Source organism: Hoplias malabaricus, chromosome 6 (assembly GCF_029633855.1).
Source record: "Hoplias malabaricus isolate fHopMal1 chromosome 6, fHopMal1.hap1, whole genome shotgun sequence".
NCBI classification, from domain to species: domain Eukaryota; kingdom Metazoa; phylum Chordata; class Actinopteri; order Characiformes; family Erythrinidae; genus Hoplias; species Hoplias malabaricus.
This window is the reverse complement of record NC_089805.1, coordinates 44,653,939-44,674,516: the sequence shown is the minus strand read 5'-3', so window position 1 is coordinate 44,674,516 and position 20,578 is coordinate 44,653,939. Positions and strand designations below refer to the sequence as shown.

Genomic DNA, 20,578 nt, shown 5'->3' with positions numbered 1-20,578 from the left:
ACAATGTTACTATGAGAAATATAGAACAGTATTTGCATAATGTGATGTAACTTTATGTCTACTTTGTGACTATAAATGAGTAATTACATTTTAGGTTGTCAGAATGTTGCAGAATACATGAAAGGGGCCTTCTGGAATGTTGCAAATCTGTTGCTGAATGGTAGTGTAATGTTGCACAAAAACGTTGTGACAACCCTATAAAGTGTTTCATTTTGACTTTCTGACAATATTTACACAACGTTCCAAATGACTAATATAGTGGTTTTTACCACGTTGTGAATACGTAGCTGTGTTTGCTGGGTGTAGCCTCTCACTGTAGAAACTACAAGTAATAAAAGTTGGGAATTGAAGGTAATCGACACAGTGATTTTTATCTTAACTGCCTTCCGTCGGTATTAAAAATAAAGATTTAAAGACTTTTATTCATTATCCCTTCCACCTTAAAAGGTGACGTTATTAGAATAGTAAATGTACTGAAGGTGGAACAAAAAGTTTCACACTCCATGTCACAGACACATAACTACTGCATATTTACATTGAAAGACACGCAGTAAACCCAGCAGCGCTTGGTTCTCTCTGCTCTTACCAGAACCGTTAAACAGTCCACGTCCACCGAGGGCAGACTGTAATCTCCTCTCCAGCAGAACAGCTCCATGGGTGCCGACATGTTTCTAACACAAGGCAAGGAGACTTTAACTTTGAAGTGCGTCGCACAGTCTCTCCTCACCCAGGCCGCCATACAAATGGCTCCCTACTCCCTACATGGAGCACTAGGTAGGACACGACACTAGGGCTTCTTATCCGAACTGGTGCAAAGAGCTCTAAACAGCGAGTCTTACAGCCCAAAGCGGAATATTAATATAGAATATAATACAGTCCTTGGGCGCCCGTTATTCATTATCAGCCACTGTCTCATGGCCTACTTAGGGCACTACAAAGGGAGCATGGGATCAGTTGAGTTTATACCTCACACATTATACAAATTAATTAAAATAAAATTACAATATATGTTTAAATTGTATGATACACATAACATATTTTTAAAATATTAATTTTAATTTAAATTCTTTTTTTATCAATATATTCAATTTAATAATGATAATTAAATAAATAAATAAACAAATAAAATAATACATGATGCAATTTTAGGCGCCCATTATTTAGTATCTCCCGCTTTTTCACGACCTACATTGAACACTACGTAGGGATCAGAGAGCAAGCTGAGATTTACCCCTTAGACCGCTGCATTGTTTTAGTCAAATTAAATTCACTTCTATTAAAAAGGCTTGTGCGTGGTGATATACTCTGTGAGTCGGTAGGGGGCGCAGTCAGCCCACATGAAAACTGTCCCGAGCTCTGCGTGAAGATGTCCAGGTTTTTGCTGAGGGCACGTCTCCATTTCCTACACAGCTGTAGAACAATGGCATTAATAATGGTCCTTGTTCATTGTTTACTGTGTATGTAAATATTCATCTATCGTGCTAAATTCTGTGTTGGGTCCTGGGGCAATAGCATTGACAAGAGTGCAAGAACAGACCGGACAAACGGATCCAGAAGGCTGGCTCTATTGATACTGGACACTCTGGAGGTGGTGGTAGAATAACAGACGCTTAATACGCTGCTGGACGTTATGGACAATACTTCACAGACCCTGAACACTACAATCAGGGCAACACCAGGAAGAGCAGTAGGAACAGGGCGCCTTGGTGCATGAGAGAGAGGGAGACAGGAGAGAGGAAACCAGAGAGGAGGGAAAACAAGGGGAGCTAGTAGCTTTATGGCAAATCAGGGGGAAAATCATAATCAACAATGTGTTCCAGAGGCCAGCGAGAGAACAGCAACAGACCTGAGAGAGAGAGAGTGAGAGAGAGAGAGAGAGAGAGAGATTTCTCCTGCTCTAGACTGACCACGGCTGTTACTGTGACTCCTAGTAATACTTCTCTTCTTGGACTTGGAGGTTGTGGGTTCGAAATCCCGCTCCGTGTGACTGTCTGTAAGGAGTGTGGTGTGTTCTCCCTGTGTCTGCATGGGTTTCCTCCGGGTGACTGTCTGTGAGGAGTGTGGTGTGTTCTCTCTGTGTCTGCGTGGGTTTCCTCCGGGTGACTGTCTGTGAGGAGTGTGGTGTGTTCTCCCTGTGTCTGCGTGGGTTTCCTCAGGGTGACTGTCTGTGAGGAGTGTGGTGTGTTCCCACTGTGTCTGCATGGGTTTCCTCCGTGTGACTGTCTGTGAGGAGTGTGATGTGTTCTCCCTGTGTCTGCATGGGTTTCCTCCGTGTGACTGTCTGTGAGGAGTGTGGTGTGTTCTCCCTGTGTCTGCGTGGGTTTCCTCCAGGTGACTGTCTGTGAGGAGTGTGGTGTGTTCTCTCTGTGTCTGCATGGGTTTCCTCCGGGTGACTGTCTGTGAGGAGTGTGGTGTGTTCCCACTGTGTCTGCATGGGTTTCCTCCGGGTGACTGTCTGTGAGGAGTGTGGTGTGTGTTCTCCCTGTGTCTGCGTGGGTTTCCTCCGGGTGACTGTCTGTGAGGAGTGTGGTGTGTTCCCACTGTGTCTGCATGGGTTTCCTCTGGGTGACTGTCTGTGAGGAGTGTGGTGTGTGTTCTCCCTGTGTCTGCGTGGGTTTCCTCCGGGTGACTGTCTGTGAGGAGTGTGGTGTGTTCCCACTGTGTCTGCATGGGTTTCCTCCGGGTGACTGTCTGTGAGGAGTGTGGTGTGTTCCCACTGTGTCTGCATGGGTTTCCTCCGGGTGACTGTCTGTGAGGAGTGTGGTGTGTTCTCCCTGTGTCTGCATGGGTTTCCTCCGTGTGACTGTCTGTGAGGAGTGTGGTGTGTTCTCCCTGTGTCTGCGTGGGTTTCCTCCAGGTGACTGTCTGTGAGGAGTGTGGTGTGTTCTCTCTGTGTCTGCATGGGTTTCCTCCGGGTGACTGTCTGTGAGGAGTGTGGTGTGTTCCCACTGTGTCTGCATGGGTTTCCTCCGGGTGACTGTCTGTGAGGAGTGTGGTGTGTTCCCACTGTGTCTGCATGGGTTTCCTCCGGGTGACTGTCTGTGAGGAGTGTGGTGTGTTCCCACTGTGTCTGCATGGGTTTCCTCCGGGTGACTGTCTGTGAGGAGTGTGGTGTGTTCTCTCTGTGTCTGCGTGGGTTTCCTCCGGGTGACTGTCTGTGAGGAGTGTGGTGTGTTCTCCCTGTGTCTGCGTGGGTTTCCTCCGGGTGACTGTCTGTGAGGAGTGTGGTGTGTTCTCTCTGTGTCTGCGTGGGTTTCCTCCAGGTGACTGTCTGTGAGGAGTGTGGTGTGTTCCCACTGTGTCTGCATGGGTTTCCTCCGGGTGACTGTCTGTGAGGAGTGTGGTGTGTTCTCTCTGTGTCTGCGTGGGTTTCCTCCGGGTGACTGTCTGTGAGGAGTGTGGTGTGTTCTCTCTGTGTCTGCGTGGGTTTCCTCCGGGTGACTGTCTGTGAGGAGTGTGGTGTGTTCCCACTGTGTCTGCATGGGTTTCCTCCAGGTGGCTGTCTGTGAGGAGTGTGGTGTGTTCTCTCTGTGTCTTTGTGGGTTTCCTCCAGGTGACTGTCTGTGAGGAGTGTAGTGTGTTCTCTCTGTGTCTGCTTGGGTTTCCTCCAGGTGACTGTCTGTGAGGAGTGTAGTGTGTTCTCTCTGTGTCCGTGTGGGTTTCCTCCAGGTGACTGTCTGTGAGGAGTGTGGTGTGTTCTCCCTGTGTCTGAACTCTACTAGTGCAGATAATACTAATGCTCCTCTTGTTAATGTCATGTACCTACATACATTATACACTGTATACACATATCTCCCTTGTTCTATAGTTTACACTGTACACAATCCTCCCCCCAGTGTGTGTTTTGTACCATGGACCCAGGGCCCTGGAGCTGTGTGTGAGAGACACTAGCTGCTGTGCCACCGTGCTGCCTTCACGTATTTCAGACATCACTATTTTCCTTCGTCTGTTTCCATTCAAACCTCAGTAGATGGTTCACACTGGTGATAGGGGGTTAATAAAACGACTATAACTTACTGCACCTATCAGCATCATCACACCACCACTGTAAAGTCTCTATATTTCTCTACAGTGAGTCACTGCACATCAGATAAAACAGAGAAATTAGATCAAAAGAAAAAAACAAAACACATTCACAAACCCCAGGACTACACTGAATCCACGGTGGAGAAACTGACTGAATAAGTGCGCAGCAGTCTGCTGGATAACGTGGGCCTAAATATTTACACATACATAACACATATAGGCCAAGCATGTACACACACACACACACACACACACACACACTGATCCTGGAATGTAAGGGCAGAATGCAAGTAAAATCTAGGAGCAGGGACTAACACAGGCAGAATTTCCCAGTCTGATCCTGAGTCAGTGAACAGGAATCTCATCCACACAGAACACACACTGTCCCCAAGAACACCCACACTCACTCCTTTACTCCCCCCTTTACCCACATTCACTTTTCTGTATTCACTCCTTTATTCACACTCTCACACACACTCTCTCTCTCTCTCTCACACACACACACACACTCTCTCTCTCTCTCTCTCTCTCTCTCTCACACACACACACACACTCTCTCTCTCTCTCTCTCTCTCTCTCACTCTCTCTCTCCCTCACACTCTCTCTCTCTCTCTCTCACTCTCTCTCTCTCTCTCTCACACACACACACACACTCTCTCTCTCTCTCTCTCTCTCGTCCAGTTCTGGGCCTTTGCTCTGAACTCCTGGATCCAGTGATAAATGAAGAGTCAGTAGCGGAGAACAATAGACAAATAAAGTGATCTGGTCACTTCCCCCTGATCACGTGGCCTCAGTGTAGAACAGTGGAGTGTGGAGGCTGTAACAGGAGGGTCCTCACTGACAGAAACAAGGAACTACGCTTAATGAAAAGGCACAGACTCCACCAAAGACACTAAATGCTCTCGAGCAGCTGCCCATGAGCCTCAGGTAACCAACGGCAAATGTGGGCTAGAGGGGTATGAAGCCCCTAGTATTGGGCGGTGGGGCAGTGGAACCATGTTCAACCTCAGCCGCTGTGGCTGAGTGCCATCAGAGCCTCACAGAGATGTTCCAGCATGTAGCGTAAAGCCTTGGCAACAAAGGGCTGATTAATACGCTTTGTTTGAGAAGAAGTTTACAATGATCAGGTGTCCGCACACTTTTGGCCACACTGTGTTTATTAATCAGTTTTTTGGACTCGGGCCAAGGTGTTAATTACAGTGAGTCACCAGCACGAAACATGGGCATTTCCTCCAGTGCTTCATCACAGAAAAACCCAAGGAAAGAAAGAAAGAAAACCTAAAATAATGAAAGAAAAAGGATGAAAGAGAAAAAAATGAATGAAAAACAGCAAAAGAAAAAGAAAGAAGAGAAACGAAGAAAAGAAAGAAAGACAGAAAACAGGAAATAAAGAAGGAACGTATAAAGAAATAGAGGCAGAAAGAAGAAAGAAGAACGAAGTAAAAGAAAGAAAGGAAGACATAAGCAGAACTGCGCGGCCTTGCGACACGGCGATTTAAGCAGAGGGTGCCGTCTGGAGCGAGTGAGGAGGAGGAGGAGAAAGAGAACGGTAATCTTCTGCTTTACGTGGTCCACATGACCCGAGTCACATGGTCCTTCAGTCAGAAAGAGGACAGACGGTGATGTGTGTGAGAGGAAACACAGGAGGACATAAGTATGTGGACAGCAATCTGCGTCCCGGGCTTCAGCCGTGACTCCGAAACGTCCGGGCCGCTCCACACAGGGGGCACCTTTCACCTGAGAAGTCACCGAAGCACGTTTCAGTGTCTCCAGAATCACGTCTGAGGGGTGGGCTTTGTCCAACGTATTTTAGCCCTTCCACTACTGAGAGATCTCTGCTGCTTCACGGTCCACAGAGCTTGTGTTATCTCCACAGAACAAGGCTGAGCCCACTCAGCTACACCCAGTCGGCCCGAAACTCACTCCCACTCCCGCTCACCGCACGAGGGCCACGTGTCTCCAGAGGTCACTGTGTGGGCAACTTGGCCAGGGCCTACTCGTCTTTATCAGAAGTGGGTCAGATGTGCTTGGGTCACATACAGTGTGCGGGCGTCGAGATTGGGCCCGCAGTGCTGCCTCTTTACCAGCACACCCATGTGCGGCCTGGGACGGGTCTAAGGTCTCAGTAACTAATGTCAAGCAGAGGTGAAACCTGGGGGACATATGGATTAATAACTCCCAACAACACTAGCTAACCTCCTTAATGTTTATGGGGCTGTATCCTCACATATAGAGTCCAGGAATAGTAATAAAAAACAATAACTACATTAATTAATAAATAAAGATAATAGAATTTTCAGTAAGTGTCGTAAATATTAGACAACTACAATAAAAATAAGACTTGAAACTACACTAGGGTGAAAAATCCCTATCAACGCCCTTCATTTCACGCCTTGAGCAGGAGTCCACAAACATTTGGCCTTTACCAAAAGTACACGATGTGATATTGCAGTGAATTCGCTGCAAACAAGTGGTGCAGTGTGTTTAAACACTTCTGGGGCATTTACTGCACACTGTGTTTTAAAATAGCCTTCAAAATCTGCAGCAGACTCGCTTTCAACCCGTGTATTTTTGAACAAAAAAATATGTGGGGGTCCACATACTTTTGTCCGCTCGACGTAAACAGAGGCCCCTCCGCCTTTGTTCGGATCTCTCCCGTCTGGTTCTCACCAGTCGAGCCTCCCCAAGCCCCGCCCCAAGCCCCGCCCCGTGTTCCCCCGCACCTCCCTCCTCCTCCTCCACCCTCTCAGCAGCCGCTGTGCACTCGCTCTCCGTCGCCTGCTCCATGCGCTGTCCACGCGCCGCTTCTGCGCGCTGATTGGCCGCCGCCGCACAAACATTCGCTCTTAGCCAATCGGAGCGCTGATCACGCGTGTGAGCCATGGCTTGCATGCTTCGAGCACATGCACAGCACCGCGCGATAAACAAGGCTAGCGGTATATAAGCATGAGCTAGCCTCAGTCTCTCAGAACTGAGGCTAGTGATAACGGCTGTAGGTTTGAGTACACAGTGTTTTAAGTTAAATAACACACATAACAATAGCAGAGACGTATTTGCGTGCGATTTTCTTTCCAGTCACGTTTAGATGCGGCACTGACGAGGCGTTTGAGCTCACATTCGGGCACAAAAGTGTGAATATTTACAAGCGACCAGAAGAACAACAACTGTAACCATGGTGGCGATGACCAAGAGAGTGAAGGTCTTCGAGATCGTGCTCAGCGACCCTTCCAAGGTCTTCTACAGCAGCGGGGAGAAGGTGGCCGGCAAAGTGGTGGTGGAAGTGGTCGACGTGACCCGAGTGTCTTCCATGAGGCTGCTGGGCATCGGCTGTGCGAAAGTGGAGTACGCCAAAGGCAAGCAGAGGTGCAAGGAGGAGATCGACTACCTGAAATACGACGAGGTGATCCACCTGGATGACCAGCCCTCAGGTGAGAAGCCCTGCATGTTTTGATTGTTTTGGTGGTGCCACACTCACTGTAGAGGAGCTTAGGGGCAGGTCTACTGACCTACTGTCCCACACTCAGAGCAGGGCATTCCAGTGTTGGTCTCTGATGAAGCACAGAAAGACATGTGAGCAATAAAGAAGGCTTTTGAGGGCTTGAAGTCACTATGTTTATGATTAAATTTGACTAGAAAGCAAGGGAAAGCTATTTAAACAGTAATTTCATATACAGTGGTAATGCAGAAATATTATTATAGTGTAATAGTGCAATATAGGACTTCATATTAAATATCAAACTGTGTGCTCTGGACAGATGGAGCGGTAGGTTTTGAAAAAGAAAATAACAACAGTATCAGCACATGTGGCTGGGTGCCAGGTGATTTGCAGAGGAGCCTGACTTTTACAGAGCTGCAGATAAAAAAATCTCACACTGCGTTATCAACCAAGGAGGTGCAGAGTAATAAGAAAATGCCTTTCAGTTCACACTGTGCATAGAAACCTTTGTATTGTTATTGCATGAAGGTTTTGATGTTTTTGAGGCTAAGGTTCAATGCAAATAAAACAAAAAAGTCTGAAACTGAAACCGTAATGTGATTGTGGAGGAGCTTAAACTCAAAGAAAGAAAGAAACAAAGCAGTATGTAAATGTGGAATGCCATCATGATCAAATCATCAGATGACCCGAGCTAGAAAGGGTTTGGTGTGTTGCAGTGTAAGGCAGTGGGGCATTCCCTGACATCTTCAGTAGAGGTTCACTGTGAACCCAGCATAGCCCCAAGCTTAGGTGCTGACGTAATTGGTGGGATTCCCCAGGAGCAGGGGGTTTAAATCAAGCCCTCGTAGCTATTCATATCGACTTTCATAGGGATCTAGCTCGTATCACCTGGCTCAGGTGGGGTAGAAGCTCCATTGATAACCAGCCCGGTTGTAAACTCAAGCTTTATTGGAGTTGCTTGGGGTCGCATTCCGAACGGCTGCAGGAATGTGTGGCACTTGAGTGTTTTCTCACTCATAATAATCTGCATCCTTTTGTTTTTAAACAGACACCGATGGCTCAGTCATCCTCCGGCCGGGCAACAAATACGAGTACAGCTTCGGCTTTGAGCTTCCAGTCGGGTGAGTGTTTGGAGAGTCACAATCCGCTTTGGTTTCACTTCAGGTGCGTTTCCTGTATTGTGAGCGCTGAACAGAGCATGTCCTAATGATACGCTTACATCATTGTTTAGGCATCTGGTGTCCTCCTACAAGGGCAAGTTTGGATTCGTGCAGTACTACGTGAAAGCCCTGATGGAGAGCCCGTCCCAGCCTGCTCTGGAGTGCAGGAAGCATTTTGAGGTGGAGGAGCCCATCGATGTGAACACCCCAGACCTCCTGGTGAGACATTTTGGACCTGTTTTTAAACACTGGATTCATTCAAAGTGAAGTTACTTAGCATTTGGCCTCACTTCCTTTTACTTGATTGGGATTTTTGACTTTAAACTTGGGAATGTTAATACTGTAAAAGCTACTCTTAATGTGACTTCTAATTAAGAGCTAATGCCAAATTATGTACGAAGAATAAAGCACCAGAGCTTTAACTGACTCTCTTTTCTTCTCTTTCTCGTCTTCGTCTCAGTCTCCGACAGGTGGGATGAAGGAGAAGAAAGTCACTTGCATGTTCATCCCCGACGGCCAGGTGTCTCTCAACGCCAAGATCGACAGGCGTGGCTTCTGCGAGGGCGAGGAGATCTGCATCGACGCCAAGTTCGAGAACACCTGCTCCAGGATTGTGGTTCCCAAAGCCGCCATCGTGGCCAAGCACACGTACCAGGCCAATGGACGCACCAAAGTCTTCAGGCAGAAGCTCTCCTCCGTCCGGGGGAACCACATCATCTCCGGCATGTGTGACGCCTGGCAGGGGAAGACCATCCGCGTGCCTAAGATCAAGCCGTCCATCCTGGGCTGCAACATCATCCGCGTGGAGTATGCGCTCATGGTGAGTGTTAAAGGCCAGCACTTCACATTTCCACTGTTAGCCTGTGTTAAATAAGGCGTTCAGGAAGGAGCAAGCGAGATTAGGGATTAATGACACAGCATTTCTCTTCCTCTGTCCTCAGATCTACATGCACATCCCTGGCAGTGATAAGCTGGTGCTGGAGCTGCCTCTGGTAATCGGCACCGTGCCCTACAGCGGCTTCGGGAGCCGGACGAACAGCGTCAGCAGTCAGGCTGGCTCGGTCAGCACGTCATCGGCAAGCTGGGTGTCGCTGCGCATGCCGTCATCCGCTCCTCCGAGCTACTGCGACGTGACCCGCGACTGCAGCTTGGACCAGCCCCTCACTCCGCTGCTCGACGACTACGACGGAGGAGACAGCCCCATCTTCATGAACTCTCCACGGTTCCAGTTCCCTTCACTGCCTTCCTACTCTGAGGTGAGTTGTCTGGTGCGTCATGAAGTAGGCAAATAAAGCAATGGCGATAATACGTAACGTCGTACCATAAAGATCAAACCTAACTCTCTGCCGCCCTCTTTTTCCAGGTGGAGGAAGAATACAACGGAAACGCTCGCATGCTTCCAGTCTGTTGAGCGCATCAGCAGCTGCAGGACTGTCGTCCTTTATAAACGGGACAGATTCTACGCTAGGCTCTTAATTATTTCAGCGTTCAGGAACCGAAATGTGAGCCTTTTCCGGGCTATGAAAGTGTTCGGGGGCCAATGGGAGGCGAAGTCTGATGGGAGAAGTGTTGGTGCCTGTGCTCTCCGTGGCCGCCACTCCAGCGAAGACTCCCGAGTTTGGGGCGAACTGACGAATGTTTCAGGGCTTGTACAAGCACCCAACCCACGAGAAAAGTCAAAAAGTGTGGTGCTTTTTTTCACTGCTGCTCTTCTTTATCTTGAGATTCCTGCTGAGACATGAAGCTGACTGTTGCATTACTGAAGCCATAAAGACACTCCAAGACTTTCTACTGAAAAGAGCAAGTGCTTTAGCTTTAAAAAAAAAAAAATACAAAAAAGGTTTCCAGCGCATCACATAGTAGCTTCTAGACTTTCATCCTGTTACTTGTTCTTTTTGTTTCTAATCATTCCATTACTCCTCCTCTGCGTCTGAGGAACCGTATTCTAAACACGTAGCATTGTTTTGTGGGTTAGAAGCAGGTAAAACATAGTAAAGAGATAGAAATGGATAAGGTCAGTGCTAGAACACGATGTTGTGCCTCGAGGCATGAAGGGAAAGTCAACACAGAGCTCATGTAACTTTATATTTATCAGTGTTTTTCTTTTGATGCTGTTTCATCTATAATGCACTTTCTTCATGGATGCAATTTGCTCTGTAACTGCCGACAGGGACTGTTTTGTACATAGTGTGTTTGTTTTTCCTCCAGTCTTCCAGATTCCCTGGTTTTCTTGTATCAAATGCAGTGTAAAAACTTGTAGCTTGTGCAAAGATCAAACTTAGACCTTCCACTCAGTTGTGTTCACAACCTCACGATGGTGTTTGTACGTGGGGTTACTTTGCGAGCCAGAAAAGACTGACACAAAACCAGTGCCATACAGATGATCTGAGCCATGTTCAACACCAGGAACTGCACTGTGTTCTTAAACGTCATCAATAAGATTTGGTTGAATTTCTTCCCAAAGATTACATTTCATTTTGGAGAGATGTAGACCCTGCTCTTTGTTCTTTGATGTGTTTTTCACTTTGATGTAAGACTTATCTGTGGCATGATTTTGCAATGCATCTTTTATACATGTGCATATACGTATTGAAACTTTTTGTATGGGAAACCCTATGGGTTAGTTTTCAATAAACAATTTTTTTAAATTGAACATTTTTATCTCCGTCATTCATTCAACTTCAACTGTAATCGCATCAAACATCTGATCAAAGTTGTGGTGAGTCCAGAGCCTACCAAGGATCCTGTGTATGGCGGTCTTTACTCTAGATATTAAAACATTGCTGTGAGCATATGATTGTAATCGGACATGAGAAGGAGTGTGAGGTCAGGTCTCGATGTTGGGAGTTCTGGATTGTACCAATAGCACCGGATAGAGGTCCACACACACTGTTCTACAGTCTCCATGCCCCTTCAGCCAATGCTTTCCAATGGTAATGATGACCTCCAGCTCATGTGCAGCTGCTCCAGAGCACCCCATTCCAGTTTGTAGGTTTCTGTGGTCATTACATGTGTTTGAGCAATTCAACAATCCCATCGAGCCGGGGTGCTGAGATACAAGAAGCTCCAACTTATCTTTTCAACCCGTTGCACAGGAGCTCAACACACTTGGAGGAGATTGCTAACTGCTAATTCTGTTACAGAAGGTAACAAAAGCCCTTATTGATAAGCAGCTTGTTGATGGACTTTGGGGGGAAGCTGTAAAGAACATAGCACATTTAAAGCCTAGGTTCACTTTTTATAAAATTCTGATGTTTCCTCCCCATTTGCTGGTTTAAGGAGGGCGAGTGCACCTCTATAGAGTTTTATAAACAAAATTAACGCCACAAAATGTCTCCCCACCACAAAGACCCACACTCACATGAAATAAGACAAATTGAGCAGTCCTCCTCCCTCAGTGAGATATAATGCTGTGTAAATGTTGCAGAGTTCAGAGGCGTCCTGCTGATCTTGTGAACTAAACAACGCAGAGCCGAGGCTCTGGCCAACGCCCATGGTGTCGCGGCAAACACAGCCCCAGAAACACACACAAACAGAGCGTGTTCGTGTCTTATTTTCTATTATTCAGCCACGGTTAGTGCTGAAGAACCTGCTGTTCTTTGGTTTCAAATGGGAACTGATTTTTCTGGTTCACGAACCAGTTCATATCGGTGGAAACGCACCGAACAGTTCCAAATTTAGTTCACAAACTGAAATGTGAAATGTGGCTGAACTAACAACAGATGTAAGGTGTAGAAAAGTGTAAGTCTAAAGTCACCATGCTCATTGCTAAGCCTGGAATAGAGGGGTATAAATCCAGCCAGGAACCTTCGGGGTTAAGTGGTGTTAGGAAGCTACATCCATTACTGTCATCCATGTTTTTTTCATGTATTCCAAGGGCCCTCTACTCCCAGCATCTTATTTATATACAAACTCTTATTTTCTCAGGGACCTTCTATTTTGAGGCTTGAGTGATATATTATTATTATTTTTAGAAGACGACCAGAGGTCCAGACTAGAAGAGGCTTTTGCCTTTTGACCCTGAGTGATGAGTCCATTACTTTGTTGAAGTATGCATACTCAGGTAGGGTATCTGTCCAGTCGTGGGGGATCGCTCCAGGGCGAGCTAGTGGACGAGGCTTAGTGAGGGTTTATTGACTGGTGGAGCTCACTTGGTTAGCACCCCAACAGATCAAGCTGAATCAAACGTTTCCACTGCATTCCTGCAGCATTTACGTTCTGTTACATAATTCAGATAAAAAGTGAATGCAATATTTCAGGGTAAATTAAAAACTTGATAAAACACAACAGCATGTGACAGATGACCCTAATTATCAGGCATTCCCTCCCTGTGGATTGAAAATCGATGCTGTACAGGAAAAGCCTTGTGTCCTTTATTAGGCAGGTCACATGAAATGTTGCATGTCACATTTTTCTGCCATTGTTCAAAACACAGGACTGTACCCAGGAGTCTAAACTGCTCTTGAGGACTTCTAATGAGGATGGTGTGTATTTTGAATCTGCAAAATTGACAGCCTCCCTCCCTAATGCTGAGATATTGTGGCAAATAATTTACACCCGGTGGCAGTTGGGCTAAATAAGGCTTGGGAGGTCTATATCTTAATTCCAAAGACTACAATGTCACACATGAGGATACCACAGAGAACTAAAGACCGTGATGGTTGGACTTTTACTCTTCTGCAGATTGAGAACTCTTTAAACTCTCCGTACAGTGTTTGTGTCCACGCTGTGCTTCTGTTTGAGAGAGCGGTTCCTGATGCGTGTCCTGGGCTGTGGGAAGAGGACCAGGCATTTTACTTTCACTCAGCACTGAATGTGCGTCAGTTTTCTCCTGTTTCAGTGTGTTTTGTGCGCAACTGCAGAGTGTGTTTGTGTGTGTGTTGACGTGCCTGGACCGTAGATAACTCGGGCCTTCTTTATCTCATGGGAAACGCTTGCGTTTGGGAAGCCCCGCCCCTTTGCTCGACATGCTCAAATGCAAAAATGTAACACAGGAGGACTCAAATAAGCTTTAAAAAGGGTGGAAATACACTTTGCCACGTATCAGTGTGTGGGTGGGTGTGAGTGTGTGTGTGTGTGTGTGTGTGTGTGTGTGTGTGTGTGAAAAAAAATCCAGTGTGCATTTCTCTGGAGTGTAGGATGTCTGCTGGAAGTCCCTGGGACATGAATCAGATACGAGACGCTGCCTTCCTCTGACGCTGTGTGGACGTGTGGACGCTCAGGGAGCCGGCCCCAAAAGATACATTCACTGCTCTGACGCTGCTCATTGAAGGCTCGAGACTTAATAGTGACAGTCACTGTCTGTAAATGGGACATATTATGAAACAAATCCATTGTTCAGTTCATGTTCAAATTATTCTTGGGACCTGGAGCCCACCAACCCACACACTGTGAAACAAGACCCACCCGGTCAGTCCTCTGTGCTCGGCCTGAGTCTGAAAACACGGGATAAAACGAGCCGTTCTGATTCTGCTCCGCGTCTGACGTGATGTCTAAAGCACAGAGAGTGGAAAAGTGGGAGAATATGTCCCTTTTAATCTCCTCGAGAGAAGCAGCGTTAGACAAATAATGAGATGTTAGTAACTCATGCTCCGATAAAAATGCTAAAAGAAATTCAGCATTAAACCCACGCCAGCTGTGAGCGCTGATGAGAAAAAGGCGGAGCTCTGTCTTTAGCTCAGCTGCAGACAAACAGGAGCGTTATCTCAAATATGTCCAATTATGGAAACAAATGTTCATCTGTGCACTCACAGTGAGCAAAAACTCTATTAAAAATAGCATTGAATGAAATGAGCCCCTCTGGAGCAGCTGCACATGAGCCTAAAGTCACAATGTTCAGAGACGGGTTAGGGTTAGAGCGGTATACAGCGCCCAGCACTGGGTCATGGGGCGGTGGAACTGTTCTTGAAGTGGTGTTCGTTATCCTCATTTCTGTTTTGGCCATGTATCCACCTCCTTGTTTCTACATTCACTGTCCGTTCTCTCAGCTCTACTGTCCACAGCGGAGCAGCACTGCTGTGTCTGATCCACGTGTCAAAGCACAACACACACTAACACACCACCATCACTACACTCCAGCAGTCACTGCTGTGTCTGATCCACTCTACACCAGCACAACACACACCACCACCACTGCAGCACTGAGAATGATCCACCACCACATCACATCTGCTCTGTGGGGGTCCTGAGCGCTGAAGAACAGGGGGCCTACAAAGTATGCAGAGTAACAAGTGGATTACAGTCTGGACAACCCTATATTCCTCACTGTTCTGTATTTCCAAAACTCAGTACTGCTTGACTTCTGTATTCTCAGGGATTTAAATCCCCAGAGCCCTTTGTTCCTATGGTTTTACATTCAGTAAAGTCCAATATTCCCAGAGCTCTTTCTTCCCAGTTTAAGGCAGTTGTGACTTCTGTGATTTTCCCAGAGCTCTATTTATCAAGGGCCTAATATTTTTAAAGCCTTATATAACCACGGTCATATACTCCTTATATCCTGTATTCCTGGAGGTGTGTATATTTCCAGATGTTTATATTCCCAGACTTCAGTATTCCTATCAATCTATAATGCTATGGTTCAGTATTCCTATGGGCCCTATATTCCTAGAGGCCTGTATTCTGAGGATCCTATATTCACAGTTTCCTGTGTTTCCCATTGTCTGTTATTATCAGAGCTCCATAATCCTAGAGTCCTATGTTCTCAGAGCCTTACATTTACTAAATCCCATACTTCCAGGTCTCTGTCTTCCCAGTGTCATGTTCGTTTGATGTTCCTTATCTCCACGGTCTAATATTCCTGTAGCTTGATATTCCCAGGGTGCTATGTTCCGGTGTCAGACAGCAGACCTCATCTTTAGTGGCTGACACTGGGAGAAAGGGTGGACACATGAACTAAAATGTCTTTTAGGCCTTGTGTTTGAGGATTTTTCCTGTAGTTTTCCCACACGCTCCGCTCCGGAACGACCTTGAAGGCCTTTGCTCTTATCTCGGAGCGTGGTCAGTGTCTTGTGGGCGCAAAAACAGCTCAGGTTTAGGGGCCAAATCCATGCTTCACAGAGTGTGTTTGGACAAGGGCACGGTCGCTGCTGCAGCGAGGGCAGAGGTCGGGGCTTTTGTAAACATTGTTGGAAGCTTATCTGATACTGGGATTACAAATTACTCCCCAACAAAGGTATCTAATCACATATGGTTTCAGAAGTAGGTGCTACTGTGCCAACTCTGCACAGAGGACATGCTGCGAACAGTGGGAGTGGCCTTTTACACAGGAAAGAGTGAATGAGAGCCATTACAGCTCTGCTTCACTGATTCACACAAGCAATGGCCCCAGAACTTCCATTAATATTCCCTACATTCCCACTATTGGGACTGTAGGACGGACTGAAGGGTGCTTTGAATTCTTTGCTTTTGCATCACGGCCATCTTCACCCCTCACAGCAGTCACAAGGCAGAGCCTTATATTTAATGTAGTGTTTAAACAGATCAGATTCTAACCTTCTGTAAATATTCCATCACAGGAAATGAATCCACTGAAATAAACAGAGGTGGAGAGACAGTGAAAGACTGTGAAATGCTCTGGAAACCATTTTAAACAGGAGAAGATGTGCCGATGCTCGGGAACGCAGCTGTGGCCTAATGGTTAGAGCAGTGGGCTTGGGACCAGCTCCAGGACCAGCAGGAAAATCAGGGGCTGTGGGAGTGAAGCAGCAGCACTGTCTCCTCCCTCAACCCACAGCTGAGGTGCCCTTGAGCAAGGCACCTAACCCAAAGCCAACAGGTACCGAGCTGTTAGTGTGTGCACATTTGCATTTGTAATTTGAATATAAACAGCTTTCATAAACAGTCCTGGCTGTTTCTGAGCGAGGGAAGGGTCAAGTGTCACAACTAATGAAATGACAAAGGATAATCCAGCTGTTTTAATGCAGAGTGTTGATTTTTAAATGTCTGCCCCCTCTTCAGCGCTCGCTGTCTTCAGAAAACACAGGGACTCTTGAGAAATCTGGAGGAAAAGAAGAAGCAGTTGGGAGTTTGGTGTCTTACCCAAGGGCATGTTGAGGGAGGAGGAAGCGCAGTCCCCTCAATCGCCCCTCCCCCGCTGCTCTAACATTTAGCCAATTACAAAAACAAATGCCCAGTGCAGATTTGCAACTGAAGACTCGTTTAAGAAAAAATATTCACTACACACGATATCTCCTTGTTAGGAGTCGAGAGAGGGAGTGTTATAAAGCAAATGCTGAACTGCAGGTTCACGTCTGACCTCAACACAGAGGAATGGCCTGGTTTTAATATTAACCCAGGAGAGCAGGAGGGTTGGATATCAGGGCGACTATCTCAGCCAGGCCTTCACTTGAACATCAGATCCTTGGTTTCAGCCCTCAGAGGTGAGTGTGTCTCATGAGGAACTCAGTCCCTGATAAAGAGGTGTGGTACAGAAAAGTTTCTTATGAATTCATGTCATCCCAGTTTCATTTTTTACATCAGATAAAAGGAGGTGTGTCAGAATACACCAGAAGGAAGCACAGTCAGAGACGTGCTGATCTTGGCGTTTAAGGTGGAAGGGAGAGTTGGGGAAGGAACTACACGTTAATGTGAGACAGATTTTTAAAAAATCAAACTGAAAAAAGACTACCCTCTTAATCGAGCTTACTTTCCAAAGCCATTCCCGTAAAACAGCCACATACTCGGAGCTGTGCAAGTCACAGAGTGAGGAGCACAACATTGTCCACCTTTAATTTACGTTCTGATAACAACCAGTAAAGAGAATCAGAAAAAATAAAACACAGTTTGTTCTTTAGAGTTCAGCTTTAAATGCTGCAAATGAAATGATGATATTCTCCATAAAATCATAAAGAATATCACAGATCCATACAGACTTAGAGGACAGTCTCTTTCTCCTCCAAAGCAGCACAGGAAACCCTCATTTCTATCTTTTTTAAGTGATGGTATGTGGTATGAGGTAGTATAGAAGTGTCCGCTCATAAACTCCGCCCACAATCTGATCCACACTTCCACTTGTAAAAGCTGTGTGGATTTTTTCCAGAATCTGCTCCACCATGTGAAAGCAGCCTTATAATAATTTAAAGGAAAAGTCTAAGACTGTGGGGAAATGCAATTCTCTCTGTTTGTTTACATTCAGAAGCTCTGCGTCTTTTAAGGTGGAAAGGTATTTTTAAGTAAGCTGACTGTTGATTGTACGTGGGAAAAGTGTAACTTGTTTGTAAGTTTAACTAATTTGTAACTCAAAAATTAACTCATGTGTAACTGGAGTTGTTTACTTTTGTAGCACTGTCGCTAATACTGTTAGCCGTCTCCCGAGTTTGGAGACATTTCCACCTTAAGTGATCAGAAACAGCAAAAATAAGCCAGTGTTACCCCCCTATGGAGCAGGAATAGAGCAACATGAGCAGAAAGAGAGATAAAGCCTAGCATCCCGGACTGAGACAATGTGTTTTTTACTCCTTTACAGACACTGGGGCTTCGTAAACACATTAGACCAGTTTCCAGTGCAAACCGACTGCAGAGCGGCACATGAGAGGAAACCAATATTAAAGTCTTCTTTGGTTCTTGAAATGGCATGACTTTAAATTGTGGTGAATTATTTTTTTTTATAATTCCTTGCCTGCCATCTGCTCCTCTGGGAAGACGACACTCGATGTTATAGCATTTCTGTGAGGACTTGATTGTTGGGCTCAGGCACACTTTAGTATACGGTCTTCCCCTTTACAGTGACTCAACAGCCGATTGATTCCATTGTTGTTCACATCACATATTGCATCAGTGAAGAATCTCTCTCAGCCTTTCCACCGTGAGACAGAATAACGGAGAAAGAGCGTGCAGTTCATAAATTTACCTTCAGCTGCAGTGTTGTGTTTTGCTGAACTTATGTGGGCACCTTTATTTGACACCGATACATACGGGCCGACTTTGCAGGTCATACATTCTGCTTCCCACGATGACAACAGGCATTCGTCCCGTAATTCGCTTCTGAATTTGCTGCTTCTTTCGTGCATGTGTAGGGTGTCCAGATCTGAGATGGTGAGAAAGAGGACACGTCTGGGGGGGGGGGGGGGTACATGAACTGTGCCTGACGTAAACAAGGACTACTGACGTGCAATTAAATGTTTACAGAGAAGGTTAACGACCAATAACGGTACCTCTACAGTCAGACCGTCCAATCAGAAGATTTTAGGCTACTTCACCACGCCCCCTTCTCACTCAAGTGAACCAATCGGAGTAGGGGAGGGCGGGCCAAAGAGGACGTCTGGTCACCCTACATGTGCTGTTCAGGTTCCATGTGCTAATTTCCACTAGCAAGCTGCTGCTCGGTCTTGTGGGTAATGACTGAGATGCTGTTTGACCAGTGTTTGGGTGAAGGGCCTGTGCATGACCGACCCGTGCTGGGGTACGAGAAGGTGGGACCTAAGAAAAGATCAATGCAAAAACTCACACATTGATAATGACGTAGAAATCCCGACTGGATGCATTTTTTCGCTGCCAAAATGAAGACATATCAGGGCCACATTGTGTATTGAGTTGTTGACCTTAGACTGTTGATCAATGTTTTTCTACTGGGTTTATACAAGCCGTGTAATTTAAGTCACTAAATTCACTAATTAGAACTGGTGTTTACAGACGTCTGGGTGCAGGGTTAGCCGAGCCACATTAGAAGAGCATAGAGGGACCCATGAAAGTACCTTCTGTAAATCCTGTTGATAGATATTCTCCTCCCTCTCCCCAGGCTTTCCACTTGTTTATCACCCACCGAAGCAGATTATTTATTAAACAAGTGCTTGGACCTTCTCAGGAAACCTAAACTCTGAGCAGCAAGAGGATGCAGGCAGACACGTCCACCACGTCCATCATGTCCAGTAAAGCTGCGTCACACTGGACTGTACTCAGGGACTTTACAGCGAGCCCGAAAACCCATTCGTTTTAATGCAATCTCACAATGAGCGATTTCACTGGGGGTGAATATAATTTCCAGGCAGCATGGTGGCCTAGCAGGTAGTGTCTCTGTCACAGCTCCAGGGACCTGGAGGTTGTGGGTTTGAGTCTCGCTCCTGGTGACTGTCTGTGAGGAGTGTGGTGTGTTCTCCCTGTGTCTGCGTGGGTTTCCTCCGGGCGACTGTCTGTGAGGAGTGTGGTGTGTTCTCCCTGTGTCTGCGTGGGTTTCCTCCGGGTGACTGTCTGTGAGGAGTGTGGTGTGTTCTCTCTGTGTCTGTATGGGTTTCCTCCGGGTGACTGTCTGTGAGGAGTGTCGTGTGTTTTCCCCGTGTCTGCATGGGTTTCCTCCGGGTGACTGTCTGTGAGGAGTGTGGTGTGTTCTCTCTGTGTCTGCGTGGGTTTCCTCCGGGCGACTGTCTGTGAGGAGTCTGGTGTGTTCTCTCTGTGTCTGCGTGGGTTTCCTCCGGGTGACTGTCTGTGAGGAGTGTGGTGTGTTCTCTCTGTGTCTGCGTGGGTTTCCTCCGGGTGACTGTCTGTGAGGAGTGTGGTGTGTTCTCCCTGTGTCTGTGTGGGTTTCCTCCGGGTGCTCCGGTTTCCTCCCATGGTCCAAAAACACACGTTGGTAGGTGGATTGGTGACTCAACCTGCAAACGTCTAGCGTTCTTCAGCCTTCAAGTTCAATCATTAAATCCACTGCAATGAGGATTAAAAAAGGTTTTGACATGAGAGAGAGGAAAGAGAGTTGAGGAGTTAAGACTAGAATCAGAGAAAGCACAGCTAATGAACATAGAAACGTCCAGAAACTTGGACATCTTTTAACTCGTGAGTTGACCAGACTCGTCTGAAGCCGCTCAAGACGGTGTCTCTCAGCTTCAGTCTGAGCCAGACACCTGTTTAATCTGTGGATTTAGATCTGTGTCTGTAGCCTGAGGCAGAGGGATCATTACAGAACACATTAGCACACATCACATCTACACTAGCGCTAATCTGTCTAGCTTCTGACATCACGTCGCCT

General features: G+C 46.5%; 2 protein-coding genes across 2 annotated transcripts in view; one reads left to right on the top strand and one right to left on the bottom strand.

The window, feature by feature from the left end:
• Positions 1 to 740, bottom strand: part of mtx1b (metaxin 1b) — a 28,875-nt gene extending 28,135 nt beyond the window's left edge. Inside the window, exon 1 of the mRNA XM_066674387.1 lies at positions 587 to 740. Coding sequence (XP_066530484.1) covers positions 587 to 739 — 153 coding nt within the window. The 5' untranslated portion in view covers position 740. The remainder of the gene's footprint in view (positions 1 to 586) is intronic.
• Positions 741 to 6,975: 6,235 nt separating this feature from the next.
• txnipa (thioredoxin interacting protein a) lies at positions 6,976 to 11,265 on the top strand. Its single transcript, XM_066674898.1, has 6 exons — positions 6,976 to 7,454; positions 8,511 to 8,583; positions 8,694 to 8,841; positions 9,083 to 9,442; positions 9,564 to 9,878; positions 9,986 to 11,265. Exons 1-6 carry the CDS (start codon positions 7,199 to 7,201, stop codon positions 10,031 to 10,033), a joined length of 1,200 nt encoding a protein of 399 aa, XP_066530995.1. The 5' UTR covers positions 6,976 to 7,198; the 3' UTR covers positions 10,034 to 11,265.
• Positions 11,266 to 20,578: the final 9,313 nt, after the last annotated feature.

Bases quoted from the DNA above. Each gene is read 5' to 3' on its own strand.
- txnipa (XM_066674898.1), top strand. From the start codon at position 7,199: ATGGTGGCGATGACCAAGAGAGTGAAGGTCTTCGAGATCGTGCTCAGC. The intron at 8,584-8,693 runs GTGAGTGTTTGG...ATCATTGTTTAG, and splicing joins GGCTTTGAGCTTCCAGTCGG to GCATCTGGTGTCCTCCTACA. The intron at 9,879-9,985 runs GTGAGTTGTCTG...CTCTTTTTCCAG, and splicing joins CACTGCCTTCCTACTCTGAG to GTGGAGGAAGAATACAACGG.